General features: G+C 60.0%; 2 protein-coding genes across 7 annotated transcripts; one reads left to right on the top strand and one right to left on the bottom strand.

The window, feature by feature from the left end:
• Window positions 1-66: 66 nt before the first annotated feature.
• On the bottom strand, window positions 67-12,144 carry NEURL4 (neuralized E3 ubiquitin protein ligase 4). 3 transcript variants are annotated; one of them, XM_032617115.1, is made up of 29 exons: window positions 11,837-12,144; window positions 10,446-10,890; window positions 10,165-10,230; window positions 9,722-10,020; window positions 9,444-9,555; window positions 9,268-9,356; window positions 8,459-8,531; window positions 8,045-8,309; window positions 7,618-7,799; window positions 7,212-7,297; window positions 6,927-7,089; window positions 6,640-6,838; window positions 6,472-6,548; window positions 6,253-6,331; window positions 5,738-5,907; window positions 5,513-5,644; window positions 4,952-5,097; window positions 4,618-4,842; window positions 4,422-4,520; window positions 4,177-4,338; window positions 3,827-3,991; window positions 3,104-3,262; window positions 2,564-2,743; window positions 2,335-2,422; window positions 2,134-2,241; window positions 1,842-1,986; window positions 1,575-1,687; window positions 1,329-1,494; window positions 67-755 (listed from the first exon to the last, which is right to left on the bottom strand). In XM_032617115.1, the coding sequence occupies exons 1-29, from the start codon at window positions 12,125-12,127 to the stop codon at window positions 551-553; spliced, it is 4,689 nt and encodes a 1,562-aa protein (XP_032473006.1). In that variant the 5' UTR covers window positions 12,128-12,144; the 3' UTR covers window positions 67-550. The 3 variants fall into 3 exon arrangements, with proteins under 3 accessions (XP_032473006.1, XP_032473005.1, XP_032473007.1); XM_032617114.1 differs by having other exon boundaries at window positions 71-755; window positions 5,732-5,907; XM_032617116.1 differs by lacking the exon at window positions 10,165-10,230 and having other exon boundaries at window positions 551-755; window positions 11,837-12,127.
• Window positions 12,145-12,364: 220 nt separating this feature from the next.
• LOC116745413 lies at window positions 12,365-16,530 on the top strand. 4 transcript variants are annotated; one of them, XM_032616123.1, is made up of 9 exons: window positions 12,365-13,749; window positions 14,104-14,211; window positions 14,323-14,394; window positions 14,627-14,715; window positions 14,810-15,061; window positions 15,505-15,612; window positions 15,707-15,844; window positions 16,097-16,249; window positions 16,389-16,530. In XM_032616123.1, the coding sequence occupies exons 1-9, from the start codon at window positions 13,409-13,411 to the stop codon at window positions 16,445-16,447; spliced, it is 1,320 nt and encodes a 439-aa protein (XP_032472014.1). In that variant the 5' UTR covers window positions 12,365-13,408; the 3' UTR covers window positions 16,448-16,530. The 4 variants fall into 4 exon arrangements, with proteins under 4 accessions (XP_032472014.1, XP_032472013.1, XP_032472012.1 ...); XM_032616122.1 differs by having other exon boundaries at window positions 12,367-13,749; window positions 15,451-15,612; XM_032616121.1 differs by having other exon boundaries at window positions 12,368-13,749; window positions 15,412-15,612.
• Window positions 16,531-16,590: the final 60 nt, after the last annotated feature.

Raw genomic sequence — 16,590 nt, 5'->3', positions numbered from 1 at the left:
TCCCTGACGTGGCGGGGCCAGGGCTCCTCCGGGAGGCGAGAGGCGCGCGCGAGAGAGGCCGAGGCGGCTGCTCTGAGACGGCGTTTATTGGCTCCTTAGAAATCAGAGTCAGTAACAACTGTACAGAGGCCCGACCCCCGGCGCCGCCTTCCCCACTCCCGCCTGGGCCGGAAAAGCAGCTTCATGTGGGGCACCGGGAGACTCCTCTGGAATTCACAGTAACCAGAACAGAAACGGAAATAAATTAAGTGTATGGGGGAGGAGTCGCGGGGAGTCGTGCTCCCCAGATCAGTGCATGGAGAGGGTTCCCCAGGGCCTGCGGCCGGGCTCCCCGCTGCGCCTTCACCTCGGAGGGAGGGACTGTCCGGGCCCTGGGCACGGAGACAGCTCCGCTTCCCAGCTAGTCTGAGAGTCTGCCCGCATGCTCCTGTGCATCTGCCAGGCTGAGCACTCAGCGTGCCGTGGGTCGCTGGAGTGAGGTGGTGGCAGTCGTCATTCAGAGTCCACGGGCCGAGGCCCAACTGTGCTTGTAGTGGTGCGGCCTCACCCCTCACTCCACCCGTACCAGCAGGGCATAGAGAAGTGTGGCCCCCTTCTCCTTGGTTACCCACTCAAGTTCGGCTGGGCTGAAGTGAGGGTCGGGAGGCTCTCTGAGGGCAGCGGAAGGGGGTCCGGGGGTGTAGGAGCCAGGGCGCACACACACCTGGAACGCCACCTGGGCCTGGTGTGTCAGCTGGGATTTGGGGTCCCGGAATCTGTCAGGCAAGAAGCATAAATAGGGCAGTGAGACCTCTGGGCCCAGGACCTCTCCCCCTTTCCAGCTGCCACGACAGTTAGCAGCTGGCCTTGCTGTTCTCAGGAATCACTCTCTCCGTACAGGGACCTGGCTCTAGCCGTCCTCTCTACTTGAAATGGCCTTCCTCCCAATGCCTGCTCGCCTAACTCCCTCCTGCCTTCTCCAAGTCTTTGCTCAGATCTCACCTTCTTAATGATGTCTACCCAGACCACCCTACACCATACGCCTGCTCCAACCACACTTCTGACCCACTTCACTCACTCTTTTTGTTTCCTTAATACTTACTTGTCACCTTTATAAATACTAAATACTTATTATGCATAAACATTCTAGAGCAAGAAAGGGCATAACTTCCACATGCCCTGGGGTCCCTTCTTTGTTCTCTGTGATAGAACAAAATAAGTGGTACTTGTGCAAAGACTGTGTGAAGAAAGGGCTGGGTAGAGACTGAGGAACTAGGGAGACAAGGTGGGAGAGGAGAGGGAATCATGGCGACCCGTGTGGCCCCAGGCCCCGCTTCCTGTGTACTCACTGCACTTTGGATGCCAGGGCCTCAGCCCCAGCATATTGGAGGGAGGGGGAAAGCAGCACTGGAGGGGGCTGCTGCTCCCGAGGAGGCGCGCAGTTTTCGCCAGGCTCCTCAAACCCCAGCCCAGGCTCTCCCTTCAAGGGCCGGCAGCTCAGGATGGAAGCAGTGCCTGTGAGGAGAGCTGGGTCAGGGTGGCCCCCCCATGGCCCATGGGCCCGGCCTGCCCGGCCTCTGCCGGTGCCGCAGTACCTGCTCCCAGCTCCCCCCGGTCCAGCACCCTCCGGACGGCTGCCACGTTGCTCCCATGATACGCCATGTGCCACTTCTTGGTTAGTGTCCCAGCCTCCAGGCGGGGATTCACCCTAGGAGGTGGACAGATAGGACAAAGGTCACTGGCTCCCCGAGGTCATTCCCCAGACAAGAAGTTTTGTCTTCTACCATACACCCTCTCGGGACCTCCCTTTCTCAAGGGGCAAAGAACAGTGAGAGAGAAGCATGACCCTGCCCCATGTGTACCTGAGGTTGAACCTGCACCAGCCAAAGGGCAGAGCGTATTCCCGCGGGGGCTCCCCACGGCGCCTGTGGGCCTCATCCCCTCGAAGCTTCCGGCAAGACTCACAGTAGCACAGGCTGCGCTTCGGCGGAGGCATGAAATAATCCTCTGTGGAGAGTGAGTGGTAGACTTTGTGGCATGGCTCCCGCCCTGGGTCTCAGCCATGTGGCCTATTTCCTACTGGTCTCTAGGGCTCCGGCCATGGCCCTGGGCTGGGCCGGGAATGAGGCAGGTTCTGGGGGACTGGGGACTCACCAGGAAGCAGCAGCAGTTCCTGGAAACGGGAGCAAAGGGCGTGGTACTCACAGCTCTTGAGGGGGCTAGCAGTGGGCGGTGGACCCCAGCACACACTCTCCTTGATACCTGAGGGAGCAGAAGGGGCACAGGTCACGGGAGCTGGGGCCAGAAGTACGAGGTGGGGGTGAGGTGGGATCCTGGCCCCTTCGGCTGGCTCACCATCCACCATGTCCGCTTTCTCCATGTCCCCTTGGGTTCCAGCACTCTTTCCACTGGCAGCCCCTGGTTCAGGGGTCACGATTGTCACCTGCAGGGGAGAGGGGTGGTCAGCCAGAGTGTGACCAGCCCCCAGAGCCTGCTGATCCCCTCCTTGAACTCCAGACTTCCCCTGTCCTCAGACAGCCCAGCCTCCCAGGCACCACTCCTCCCCGCCTCTGCTGCCACTAACCTGCTCACACTGCCCGTAGAGGTCCACGAGCGCATGGCAGGGCTGGGGGACATCTGGCACAGCCACTCCCTGGTCCATCCCATTGATGTGGAGATGCAGCCCCCCAGAGCTGTCTAGCCGCAGTCCCAGGATGGTGCCTTCAGGACACGTGTCCAGATTTGGCCCAAACTTCTCACAGATCTGGGAGGAGAGACCTACTGTCTTCCCAGAGATCAGACTCCCACCGGCAGCAGCCACCCCTGCCCTTCACTAAGCTTCGGGTCGCCAGTCCCTGGGCTTTGCCTCCACACTTGCCCACTGCCCACGCTCTGCCCCTGCTTCAGTTACCTAGACTCCACCTCCCCCAGCCCCACCCCCCGCAACATTCTCCACGGCAGGGATGTAGGAGACGATGAGCCCGAGACTGACCAGGTAACGCCGCTCACACCCTTGCCCATCCACTACAGGACGCCTTTATACCCACGGGCCTAGCTCCAGGGCTAGGGGCCCCTCTTCTCCCTCTCGGCCAGCCCCTCACCCTTCTCTCTGCTCCCTACCCACCTTGAGACCGTTGTGGAAGACCCCACGGCCCCGCAGCAGCCAGGCCGCCCGTTTGAGGGCACAGGCAGAAGCAGGGAAGTTGAGCCTCTCCGGTGGGCAGGTAATGACTCCCAGGACAAGGGAAGATGTCCACTGCCGGTTCAAGAAGTCTATCCGTACCTGGGGAGAAGGCAACCACTCCGCAATCATGGCCTCCTACAAAGAGGTCACCCACCCTGCAGGACCGGGCTCCTCACCCCAGCCAGGGAGAGAAGATGGCACCCCACAGTGTGGCCTGGGATGCCACCCCTTCTGATGCCTGGACGGACAGGAAACTGCAAATCCAGCTGTGTCCTTCCCTCTTTCAGCCTTGGTCTTGCTATTGCTTCTAAAAGGATTCTTGTCCCCATGGGCTTTCTTCACCTGCCTAACTCTGACAACTTGTAGTCTGCAGCATAAGACCCCCTCCTCTGGAAAGCATACCCTGTTCCCACATATAGAATCAGGAGTCTCCCTGGCATCCCTCAGCCCCTCTCCACTGCTTCCCTCGTCACAGCCCCCAGCTGGGTACTTCCTGGAAACTGATATACAACTGCCACCACAGGATATGAACAAAAGCCCAGGAAGCTCACCCAAAGGGCATGCCTTCCGCTTTGTCCTTAACCTGGAAAAGCCTCTCTGCAGGAGGGTTGGCCCTGGGTCACCCTGAGCAAGAGGAGCCGGGGACAAGGAGGTGAGGCCCACCTGGACCAGTAGCTGGGGCACCAGGGGCTGGCTGATGACAACGATGCCCTGGTTGTAGCTGGCCACTCGTGTAGCTGTACGGTTCCCATTGGACAAGAGAATATTCTTCCCATGGTTCTCTAGGAACTCGAGGGCTGTGGGCATAACGGCCACTTGATTCTGGCCCTGGTGTGGAGGAGAGAGTGAGCTGCGGGGCGGCCGACGTGAGGCCTGAGCCACCCCACTGGGCTTGACAGAGCATGCAGATAAGCCTCCGCCCACCCAGGGCTGGATCAGAGAACCTGAAGACGACCCAACGGGCCACCAACGGTCCCTCCCTGTGCCCAGTGGGCCCTGCTGCCGCCTCTTACTTCCAGGCTGTGCTCCTCGCCCTCATCCTCCTCCTCGCCCTCGCTGCCAGTGTCCGAGCTGGGGGAAGGAGGCTGGGTGCCTTCTGGCTCGTCCAGCCTGGTGGAGCTGACAATAGAAACACTCCGCACTGGCCCATACAGATCCAACACGGCCCACACGCTCTGGGGGCACACAGACCCAGAAGTCAGAGATCAGTGGAGGACCTCAACCCCACTCCCAGACCCAATGCTGGTCTTGGGTCTACCTTGGCAATGCCGGTGGCTGCAGGCCCCATATCCTCTCCATCTATCAGGACGTGCATCGTGTCATCTGCCCCTCGGCGAATGCCCACACGGCTCCCCACCTAGGGCCAAGGTGAGGCAAGGACAAGTGCTCAGCCCACCTCTCCCCACCACCCCGACTCCCACGCCCACCCTGGTCCCTGAAGTCAGCTGCTTCACCCCCAGCCTCTCGAGGTTCCGGCCATAGTTCATCCTCTGGAGCTGCCCGTCACGCCTCACTTCACAGCTGGACACCATCCAAGTGGTCTTAGTCCGGAGCTCTGGCAGGGAGGGAGGCAGCCCCGGGCCACTGCCCGCTCCAGGCCCCGTCTCCCCCGGCGCTAGTGTGGTCAGCCCTAGCCGGAGGGAACCAGCCCACTTCTCATCCAGCTCCTCCACTTTCACCTGTGAGAGAGAGGAACTCTCAGTGGCACTGTGGGGCAGGAGGGTGGGAAGCAGTGTGGCCCTACTGTGAAGGGTCCGCCACCTCCCCTGTCACATCGCCACAGCCCACCTCAAAGACCTCCTCGGTCTTGAGCTCCTTGGTGCTGAAGACGAGGCCGTGGGCGTAGCCAGCAGCACGCACCGCCCTCGTGCCGTCTTCCTCCAGGGTGATGTTCTTGCCGCAAGTACTGTGGAATCGGTGAGCCACACCAGCCGCTGTGGAAAGATGGCACCAGAGGATGGGGGAGGACTGGGGCAGCAAGCTTCAGACAGGACACAGGCAAAGCTTTCAGGTGAAGCAGGAAGTTGACGCGAAGGTCCCATCTCCAGTGCTCCCTCAAGACCCCTGACTCCTCTTTCACCGAGGCAAGACCCAGTCCCAAACCTGCCACGCCCAGCTACAGTGTCCCGGCCTGCTGGTGGCGGGGAAGGGTCCAGGCCCTGTGTACCAGGTGTAACCTCCATCCCTCTTCTTAGCTGCTTCCCACCACAGGTTGATCCCTCCCCCTTCCCCTCGGTCCGCAGCTGCTGCAGCCAGCCTATCTTTGAACAGCTTCCGTGACCTGGAAACTGCATCCCCCAGGCCCACAGCAGGCAGGCAGAGCCCTCCCTCCCTCCCTGCTGGCTGAACCTGGGGAGTGCAGGGGGAATGACTTCTCAGTGGCGGTGTTGCTGGTCGCCAGGCTGTTGTCCATGGGGCCGGTGGCATTGGTGATGGACACTTGGACACACTGGCCATATAGATCCACTACTGCATACACCTCTGGGTAAGAAAGGAAGGAGTCAGGAGCCTGATAGCCAGGGGTGGGCTGGGCTGAAGGTGGCAGGGCGGAAGCCACAGAGTAGTCACCTTTACCGGGAGGCAAGCCTGAGCAGGCAGCGCCTTGGTCCTGGCCGTTGATGAAGTAGTGCAGATCGCCCTTGGCAGTGCGCATCATGCCGATGCGGGCACCCGTGCCTAGCGCGTCAAGGTCACACCCGTAGTTGTTGCGCATGGTGTTACCGTCCTGCATGATGGCTGTGCCGCTGGGGGGATGACCGAAGGAGTAGGTCAGCCTCCCAGCTTCCTCTCCCCACACAGGCCTCTGCCCAGTCTCTGCTTGTCGGAACCTTCCAGTGCCTCAGACTGGGATCTTGATCTGGGGTCTAAGACCCAAACTTGTATCCTTCATCCCTGGGGTCCCCCCTGGGAAAAGCAGGAGCTTCCCTAAGGGTATGGGGGGAGGGCTTCCCAGAATCGAAGGGACTGGGCAGCCAGAACCCCTGGGTTTGTCATTGTCTATGGCCACCACATGTCCCAACTCTGCGTCCCTCATCCCAGCCAGCTCCACCCAGCCCCGCCCAGCTGGTTCCCAAAGCAGACAGTCCAACCTCAGCATCCACGTATCGTAGTCAATGTCCGTCATAGTGTTGGGGAATTCAAGGTCCTCAGGCCGAATAGCGGTCACTCCTGGAAGGAGACAGGGGTGGGTCTGAGCTGAGCCCCCAGCCTCCTGCAGCCAGCACCTGACTGCAGTGCATGCGCACACACACACGCGCACACACACACGCGCACACACACACACACACACACACACACGTGCCCCTCACCAGCCTCGATGGAGCCTGACCAGCGGTCTACCATCTTCTGAATGACAATTTCAAACAGCTCTCCATCCCTCAGGGCCCTGCCAGGGAGAATGGCCATCAGACAGGCCCTACTTGGGTGGCCGACGCTGGGTAGTAGGAAAGTGGGCACATGAAAGTCCCAACACTGACCGGTTGGAGATGACGATGGCGTCATTGAACTCGCTGCGGCAGTTGTGGCGGAGCGCAGTGCGGCCACCGTTGGTGATGACTGCGTTGCTGCCATGCAGCTGGTGGAAGCGGAGGTCGGAGCCCCCGGTCCCGGATGACGGGGAGCTTGGAGACACCTGGTTGTTCCCCTCAGGGAGTGGCTCAGGAACCTGGGGCACCTCTGCAAGAGTGGACATCACCCATTAGGATTACAGTTGTCTCTGAGGCCTCCCAAGGCCACCCCAACCCCTGCCCAGTCCGGCCCTCACCCACGTCGTCCACAATGGTGGCCTGGGCTGCCTGGCCATAGAGATCAACGACAGCATAGACGCCCGGGGGCACGTTCCAGGCAGCGGGGCCCTGAGTCATCCCATTGACAAAGAAGTGGAGAGTTCCGTCCTCCCGCCGCACCACGCCCACCGTGTCCCCTGCCTTGGAAGAAGGGGGGCTGGAGTGAGGAGTCAGGCGGAGTTCCTGCCTGGGCCGGTCCCGCAGCAGCCCCACCTTGCCTACCTCCCCGCTGCCGACACCTGGCGGTACCCCCACTCTCCCACCTTGAGCCGGTCCAGGTTGTGCCCATATTCGTCCAAGATGGTCGTCCCATTGTGCATCACCCCATTCCCTGTCATCATCCAGGTCCCTAGGGGGACAAGGAGTGGCAGAGGCCATAAGGGGAAAGCCAAAGCTCCTCTCCTTTACATAGTGGTCCCCACATTACTCCCCAAAGCCAATAGCCCACCCCGCCTTTCCTTTGACAGTTGCTTTCTTCCCAGAGTAGGACAAGAAAACTCTGCAGTTCCCAAGCCAGCCACAGGTCCTGTCCACATGGCACTCCTCAGCCACTGAATACGTCGTCATAAATGTGACAAGTGAAAGAGGGGCTGGAGGACAAGCTTCAGGGCTTCAGGGACGGCTTCCCCCCAGCACCCTATCTTGGCCCTGCCCTTCTTGGGAGCTCACCAGAGCGCAGGTTGGTCATGGTGGAGGGCAACTGGAGGTAGGCAGGGTTGTGGGTGGTGACACCAATCTCAATGGAGCCAGCCCATTTGTCCACCATCTTGTCGATGCGCACCTGGAACACCTCTCCGTCCCGCAGGGCTCTGCTGCTCAGCACCACGCCATGGTTGAAGTCGTCAGTGGCACTGAGGGCACAGCAAGCGGGGACTCAGATCCCAACACACATACCGAGCGTGCCAAAGCTCAGCCCGGCGACGCCTGCCCGACACCCACTCCCCAAGTCAAGCAGCCACGCTTCACACTCCCAGAGGCCCCCCTTCTCTGTCCAGGATGCCCCACACCAGACTCCTGCTGCCTCCCACTGCCCCAGCCCTCCCCCCAATCCCAGCAGAGCCCCTCCGCAGGCTTCTCCCCACCCCATGGGCCATACTGGGGCCTCAGGGCAGTGCGTCCCTCGTGGGTGATGGCTGCCTTCTGCCCACAGTTGGGGTGGAAGAGCAGGCGCTCGGGTTCTGCCTGGGCCGCAGGAGCAGCCCGGCGGAGAGCACCCTCGGGGGACAGCGCCCGCAGGATGGCATTGTTCCGGCGTAGGCGGTCACTGTGGTTGTTATTGTGGACGATGGTCACCTTCACAGCCATCCCATACAAGTCCACCACACCGTACACCACTGGGGGCGTCAAGGGGGTAGCCACGCCTGCGGGGGTGGAAGGCACAGGGAATGGGGGGATGAGGGGAGAAGAGTCAATATAGGGAGATGGAGTATGAAACAGGCAAGAGAATGAAATACAGACCCCCTCACAACAAAAGCCCTGGCCCAGCTGCTCTCTCTGAGCTTCCCCTTACCCTGATCAATGCCATTAATGAAGAAGTGTAGGGCAGAGTTGGACTTCCTCGTGAGACCAATGTGGTCGCCCTCCTATTCAAAGCAGAAAAATAACAGCCTGGAATCCATTCACAATCAGGCTCCAGACTTGTCCTGGGGACTGTGAGAACAGAGTAGGCTTCGAGCCTTCCCACCACACCGTGCGACAGGGAAACAGCTCCAAAAGGCTCCCACGCGTCTCACACCACTCTGATGCTCAAGGCAAGTCAGGCACCGTGGTCAACCACTTTATCAACACCGACCTATTAACCCTCACGACAGTCTATCGAAAACTACTGATGGGTTCATTTCTAGACATTAAGAAGAAACAGGGGCTTCCCTGGTGGCGCAGTGGTTGGGGGTCCGCCTGCTGATGCGGGGGATGCGGGTTCGTGCCCCGGTCTGGGAGGATCCCGCGTGCCGCGGAACGGCTGGGCCCGTGGGCTATGGCCGCTGAGCCTGCGCATCCGGGGCCTGTCCTCCGCAGCGGGAGAGGCCACAAAAGTGAGAGGCCCGCGTACCATGAAAAAAAAAAAAGAAACAACTACCAAAGAGGGTAAGTTTCTTGCTGCAGGTCACTACCACGAATGGCCAAACAGAGAAAGGAATTAAACCCATGGGACTCCCAAATCTGAGTGCCTAACTGTTGGGCAACCCTGCCTTCTCAGAAGGAGCCTTCAAGCAACAGATAAAGGGCCCTGCCCTAGGTCAGAGAGCACAGGGCCCAGGAAGGGCTGCACAGTGCCCGGGCGCCCCTGGAGAGTGGCCCGCGCCTTGAGCGCAGCCTCACCTGCAGCTCATCCAGACTGAATTCACAGTACTCCCGGCGGGTGCCCTTGCCGTTGGTCAGGATCCCGCAGCCACTCATCATGATGGTGCCTGGGGAAAGCGGACACCCTGGTTAGGGTACGGGCTCCCTTCACCTCAGCAACCACAGGCCATGCCCACCCTGCCGGGGGCTGGTACCTGACTGCAGGTTGGTCATGGTGGCTGGGTACTCCAAATTGTTGGGGTTGTGGGTGGTGACACCAATCTCAATGGAGCCTGACCACTTATCTACGAGCTTGTCGATGCGGATCTTGGGTGTAGTGACAGTGGAAGGGAGAGGCGGGGAATGTAAATGCAGAGAAAAAACTCTGCACCCTTGGCTCTTCCCCAGGCCACCCCCGCCCCCTTCCAGCATCAAGCCCCATCTCTAGCTCCCGGAGGGTGAGGTGTCAGCCAGACCCCAGGACCCTGCACACCTCAAACATCTCATTGTCCCGGAGTGGGCGGTTGGTCATGACAACCCCATTGTTGAATTCATCCAGGGGCCGGCGGCGCTCTGCCGTCTTATTATTGTTGCTGAGTTTGATGAGGGTTCCACACTTCTCGTGAAAAAGGAGGGCATCGTTGGAAGTGAGGATGGGTGAGGTGGCAGTGCCGCTAGGCCCCGGTGCTTCCCCTGCCGGTGGGGAGCTCAGGTTCACATTTAGGAGCCCCCCGTTGTAGGCAGACAGGATGGCGTTGCTCACCACCTCGGAGAGCTCCATGCTGGCAAATTCTGCAATAGCAGGGCGGAGGAAGGAAGCAGAAATGAGTCTCCTCATCCTCAGGCTTGCCGCGCTCCCCCTACCCCTCTCCTGAGGTCCCTCCCTGTCCACCTCACTTCCCACTCCCCTTCCCGGGACCTCCCCGGAGCCCTCACCATTATGCGACTCAAGGCTGTTAGGAAACGTCTCCGGCCGGGCCTGTGCGGGGGACACCGTGAAGGCTGGCGACCAGGTGGGATAGGAGGGGAATAAGGGTTCAGCCCCTGCTGCAGGGCCCACAGCCATGACACCCCTCCTCTAGTCCCTGCTATCCCCTTCAACAGACTCGGGGGTCTGAGTGGCCCTGCCCATACCCTACTTGTCACTACATTTCCCCCATTCCTTCAGTCATTCCCTCTGCCCCACCCCTCCACCGCTGCCCCAGCTGTGTTCTCACCTTCATCCCCAGAGTTCCCCTGTTCAGCCAAGGTAGAATCTTCAGTGGGGGCAGAGGGTTCGAGGGGAGGTGTGGGGATGGGAGTAGGGGGGCTGAAGCCCGGCTCAGGGGGTAGCACAGTGATCTGGGTGCACTTGCCGTAAAGGTCCACGACGGCCCAGACACGAGCTGGCAGGCCCGTGGCGGCCACGCCACAATCCCGCCCATTCACCCAGAGCCGCAGCTCCCCGGCAGCTGTGCGCTCCACACCCACACGGTCCCCTTCGCCAAGCTGGTCCAGGTCCTGCCCATACTCCTCCAGCACAGAACGTCCATCCCTCAGCACCGAGCAGCCTGACACTACCCACGAGCCCCCCTTCAGCCCCGTGGCGCTGCTTGGGAAGTCCAGCACACTGGGGTCCAGTGCCGTCACCCCAATCTCAATGGAGCCACTCCAGGAGTTGACCTGTGATGGGGTGATGGACAGGGACTCAGGATGGGCCACGAATGGGTCTCCCACCACTAGGAAACCACATTTCACAGGCCACTGTGTCCCCCTCTTCCCACCTCTCAGACAGCTAACTGGCTTTGCTCTCTTGAGACACAAGGCATCCCCATCCAGAGATCCAATCCCACAGGTATTTTCTGGACTCTGGTCTCAGGGGATGGTTGGGCCCGCTCTCCTTTAGCAACTCTGCTTTGTACTGTGGGTGCTCACTGTCTACAACACCACGCCTTTCCCCACCAGGCTGGCTAAATTCCCTGGCCCCAGCCCCCTGCCGCCTCTAACTTCCCTGGTCTCTGTGGCCCCTCAACCAGCCAAATTCACAGCTCTCCATGTCCATATTCCTTGCTCTTGTATATGGCTCTCTCCCTCCTTGTATATGGCCTAATTCTCTTCTGGGCTCTGACTGCACTCAAACTCACCCTTCTCCCAAATTCTGTCTCTGTGCACCCGGCCTCTTCACCACATTATGCACAGGCACACACACCTCTTGCTCCTTGAGTATCTCTCTTCACCCATCTTTCTGACCAAACCGGTGAGTTTGTCCTTCAATGGTTGTTCTTTTCTTGGTTATCTCTCTTCTCCTCCCATCACACTTCTGACATCTCTCCATCCTCCATCTCCCCAAAATTGTTCCAGATCTGTTCCCCAGTCATTATAGTGGGTGGGGCCCCACGTCCCTTCCCCGCTCCTGGGTCTTAAGAAAACTCAAGCTCTCCTTGTCTCCTTCTCCTTAAGACTGAATGTTTCCGTTTCATGGTCCCTTCCCGCCCATCACCTGGTGTCCTGTCTGGCGGTTCCCTCTCGGTACCCGGTGATGGGGACTACCCTGGCTGGCCTCCCCCATCTCCTTCCAGTCCCCTCCCACCACCCTCCACATCTCGCTTCCGCGGCCCCAGCTCCGCACCTTGCGGTCGATGCGGACGGTGAAGATGCGTCCATCGCGCAAGGGTTCCCGGCTCAACACCAGCCCGTGATTAAACTCCTGGCCCGGCTGCTGCCGCCGCGCTGTACGCCCACAGGCCGATAGGCTCACCAAGCGCCCGGTGCGCGGGTGCAGCTCCCCACCGCTGCCCGGACCCCCGCCGGACCCCGGTCCTGGGCCGCTCCCGCCGGGGGGGCCCCCACCCCCACCCCCACCCGGCCCCGGCCCGGGGCCTCCCCCAGAGCCCCCACTCCCACCCGACCCCGCCGCCATCGCCGCTGACACCGGGGCCGCGCGACAGCCGCGCTTGGCGGCACCGTGGCAACCGCGGTGCACGGACGCCCTGAGGGAATAGGACCGGGGGGGGGGGGGGGGGGGTTGGGGCCAGATATGCTTTACGGCAGTGCCGGGCAATAAAGCACCCCGGGTTAGGGAACTAAGGACTACCACGGTGGGAAGAGAAAGGACGACAGGGTCGGGCAGGTTTGCTTTACGACACGGGCGAGGTGACGGAGTGGCTCCAGAGGGGAGAAGACGGGCCGGGAGCTTTTGCGACAGTGGGAGAAACGACTGCCGCAGGCATCTTTACGACGCGACGGTGGGGGGGAGTTGGTGCCCAAACACTTTCAGCTTTGCGACAGCTGCACCGACGACCCCGCCTTCGTCGAAGCAGGCAACACCTTGAAGTATTCGCTTTACGGCAAGGGAAGGGGGCCGCTTTCCATCGCTCTGCTCGTTTCGAAGCGGTGTGAGCGAGCTCTGAGTTCCCAGAGCAGGGAACTGGTAGCTTTGTAAATGAAAATATCTGCCTTCCCTACCACTGAGACCGGTTATGTCTTTCTAGAGTGTCGCAGTCCCTCCACTTTGTATCACAACTCTCCGCAGAGGCAGAGCGGCCCGGCTTTGGGGGGAAAAAAAGCTCGCGGATGTTTCTAGTCAAGCCTATCTTGAGGTTTTAAAGCCACGAATAAAGAATCCAAAGGAACCCCGGCAGGAAGTTTCAAGCAACGGCGCTGACATTCCCCAAAGATTCCCCCAGAGCTGTCAACAAGCCCCCAGCACAACGCCCTCGACGCTCACGCTAAGCTTGGAGGACTGTGACGTCACAATTAGGCTTCACGCCCCACGGCCAGGACCTCTGACTACGATTGGATAATTCGGATGAGGGCAGTGATGGGGAGAAAGGCGGGAACAAATCCCAGAGACAAAGAAAAGTCTTAGGGTGGGACAGGAGAGGAGGGGCAAGCGGAGAGGCTCCCAGCCCGAGGTCCCTATACAGTTTTTTCGCCCCCCGCGGCTCCAGGTAGCAGTGGGGGAGGGGACCCAGGCCTAGCCCAAGCGTCCCCCGCCCGCCGCGGTGGGGGCGGGGCTATGTGATGCAGGGAGCCGGGGCGGGGTAGCTTAGCGTGGCCTCTTAGTGGTGCCATGGAGAAGCAGGAATTTCTGGGGGTTACTAGCGGCCTCGACGGATAATCTCCTGGAGGGCCAACCAGGGGAGTGCACGGAGGCATCGGAGGAGTCGAGGCAGGCGCCGGGCTGCCCTCCGGAGTAGCCATGTTTCACGGTTCTGGGCCCCCCATACACTCCGAGGGAACCGTAATTGGCAGTCCTGGTTCTAGCCAGCCCTCCGGAGGGACAGCAGTCTTCGGTTCCGGCCTCAACCGGCATCCCGGGTCCGGTACACACCCTGGCGGGCTTAATCCCCCCTTCCCTGGAACCAGTGTATCCGGGACGTCCAACCTGGGGTCCGGGGGGCCTGGGGTGTACAACTCGGGATACATTCCGCACTCCGGGTCAACTTGCATGCACCCCGACAAACCCTGTGAGGACCGGCCCCGGAGCATACTAAAAAACAGAAGCTCCACCTTGATGCACAAATCCCCCAGGGCGGAGAGGTAAGGAGTCCGGGAGGAAGGGATTCCAGACACTAGAGGAGGCGGAGTCAGGGGAGAAGGGGCGGAGTGCCAAGAACTAAAAGTGAGAGTAGGTGAGGGTAATTGGGTAGGAAATCTGAGGTTCCTAGCCTTTGAGAGAGTAGCAGGTACCGGATGAGAAGTCAGCATGTACCCTAACTACATCGTACGTGATTGTCATCAGGTGTGACCCCATCCCCAGCCTCCTACACCTCTGGAACTACAAGGGGGTGCAAGAAACAGTTTTTGAATGACTGTAAGAATGAGAGAGGGCTGTGAGGAGGAGGGCACTAGAAGGTTTCCTCCCCCTTTTTTGTGTCCTTCCCTCACCCGCAGGAAAAAGTGTCAGCGCTGGGATGAAATGAATATTCTGGCGACCTACCACCCTGCTGACAAGGACTATGGATTTATGAAGGTGGATGAGCCCCGCACTCCCTACCACAGGTGCTGAGCCCTCAGCCCTAGCCCTTCAGCCCAGACTCTCTTCCCTACTCAAAGGAGTGGGGGACTGCCTGCTATCCCCTTCTGAGGCACTGCTTCCTCCCTCCTGTGCAGGCTGAAGGACAGCGACGAAGACCTGCTTGCGGGGACCTCTCACACAATGACTCCTGAGGAGCTAGCAGAGAGGTGAGAGTCCTGCCAGAAGTCAGTAGGGAAGTGGGGCCTCTTCCTCCCTCCACCCCTGAACTCAGGTCTGAGCTGGCTCTGCCTTCGGGCCCCCCCCAGATGGGAGGTACTACAATTTGGATCAGGACTCACCTAGGCCAAAGTGGGGGCATCAGCCAGCTTTGCCCCATCTACCACCTGCTCCCATTGTTCTCTCCCTTCCGTGCCCCCAACTGGCTTCCCTCCCCTTCAGGTTTGCAACAATGGACAATTTCTGCCCCAAGGTCTTCCTGTACAGTGATAACAGAAGCTCAGGGTCTTCAGACAACTTTTCCAAGACACGTGAGATGTGGGGTGGGGATTGAGTGGAAAGGGGGTGGCGTGAGCCTTCAGCGAGAGCCTGGCAGGAAAGCCAAGCTCTGACGCTGGCCCACAGAATCCAGTGATTTTGAAAAGCGCCGCAAGGCACACTACAATGAAGGAAAGTTCCTCAAGCCTCCGAAAAACCTGCCCTTGGATGATAACAAGAACAGCAATGTGGGCAGTGTCAGTATGAACAATGGCAGTCGAGGTGTGATGCTGGCCTCAGAGCCCAGGCCTGTGGAGAGAGGCGGGGCACGAGGACCGACCAGAGGAGTCAAAGATGAGCTTGGCCTGGTGGCCAGGAACCACATCCTAGAAGTCAAAGGTTAGCTATGGTGGGGCCCCAGGGACCCAAGGTAATTGTAGTCCAGAACCTTCTCCACCATAGCCTGTCTTCCTCAGGGCCCTGCTGGCTGACAGGGAGGTCGTGCTGGAAGGTGACCCCAGGGAAGACAGAGGGCAGCTGGAGTGGGGTCCTCATCAGGATAGCCCCCAAGGAAGGCTGGCTGGGGAGGAGGAACAGAAAGCCCAAGCGAACCATGGCGGGTGGAAAAGTCACTGACGTTTTTCTAAAAACGGGAGGTGGGGGTGATAGAAGTGAGATGAGAACCTGGGGCTTGAGCTTCTCCCTGGGGCTCGGGGGTCACAGTGGAGCTGGTGGCCTGTATTCGCTAGGTGGCCACATGACTCAGATTGATTTGGGTGACTCCTCAGCTTCCCCTGCCTTAAGAAATCAGTCCCCAGCTTCATCCACCACTGTCGTGTTAGAGAAGGAAATTGATCTGCGACGGAAGGAGTATTATAGCAAACGAAGATATCTGAGGTGCTCTCCCCACCCTGAACTTGAGGAGGACACAGAAGATGAGCAGCAGACTAGTGAGAGCTGGGCTGGGTCAGCCTGGGAGCGGGGCGGTGGCCGAGAACCAACAGACTGATGGGTGCCCCAACCCTGATCCTGTGATGCTTCCAGGCTCCACAAGCTTGAATTGGGTGATTGAGAATCCTATAAGCACTGAGGTCCATCTGCTGGACCACACTGGAAGCCCCTCGCAGGATTACAAGGCCACCGAGAGTTCCCTGAAGGTGACGGTGATGTCATCGAAGCCTGGTGAGGGCACCAGGCCACTATCTCACCAGGCCTGGCTCTTGGCAAGCTCCCATTCCCCCAACCCCCATTCCCCTCAGGTCAGTAGATCAGCAGCAGGTGATGAGAGAGGCCCTCAGCATCCTTGTGTGCAATGTGGATTGTATGGAGGGGACCCAGAGAGGCACAGAGGGATCGGGACCTCCTGCCAGCTTAGCACCACCTCTGCCCCTATGCCTCCTTCCTGATTGCTCTCTGCCACCTACCCTGCTCCAGGTACTGCCCCGTCCTCCAAAGACAGTGGGTCCCGAGCAATGTCTGGCTGGTGTCAGTGGCTGGTATCCAAGGGGCTGAACTGGCAAAGCACCGAAGGCTCAGAGAGGGAACCTGGAAGCCACCCAAACTCCTCAAACCAAAACCAGCACAGATGTGAGCCTGAGCAGGGGCAAGGGGCTGGCCAGGGAGGGAGAGGGGCTGAGTGGGTAGGTTCTAGGGAGTCAGGGAGTCGCATGGGCCAGATCTTTGCCTGCTGCAAGAAAGCCACTAACCCAGTCCCTCCTCTCTCCAGATGAAACCCTGCAGCTCCAGTGGACTCAGGAGGAGGGCACCAGACAATGGAAACTGTAGCCAGCTGGGGATGGGGTGGGGGGCCAACCTGTCCCCGCCTTCACACCCTTGGTAGGGGTAGACAATAAAGAGAAGAAAAGCAGGAGTCTGGGTATTGGGGGTCCAGGCTGGGCCTGAGCTGTCATTGAGGAGTGGGGGGCAGA

Source organism: Phocoena sinus, chromosome 20, assembly GCF_008692025.1.
Source record: "Phocoena sinus isolate mPhoSin1 chromosome 20, mPhoSin1.pri, whole genome shotgun sequence".
Classification (NCBI taxonomy): domain Eukaryota; kingdom Metazoa; phylum Chordata; class Mammalia; order Artiodactyla; family Phocoenidae; genus Phocoena; species Phocoena sinus.
Note: the sequence above shows the minus strand (reverse complement) of the source record. Positions and strands in the feature narration are given on the sequence as shown.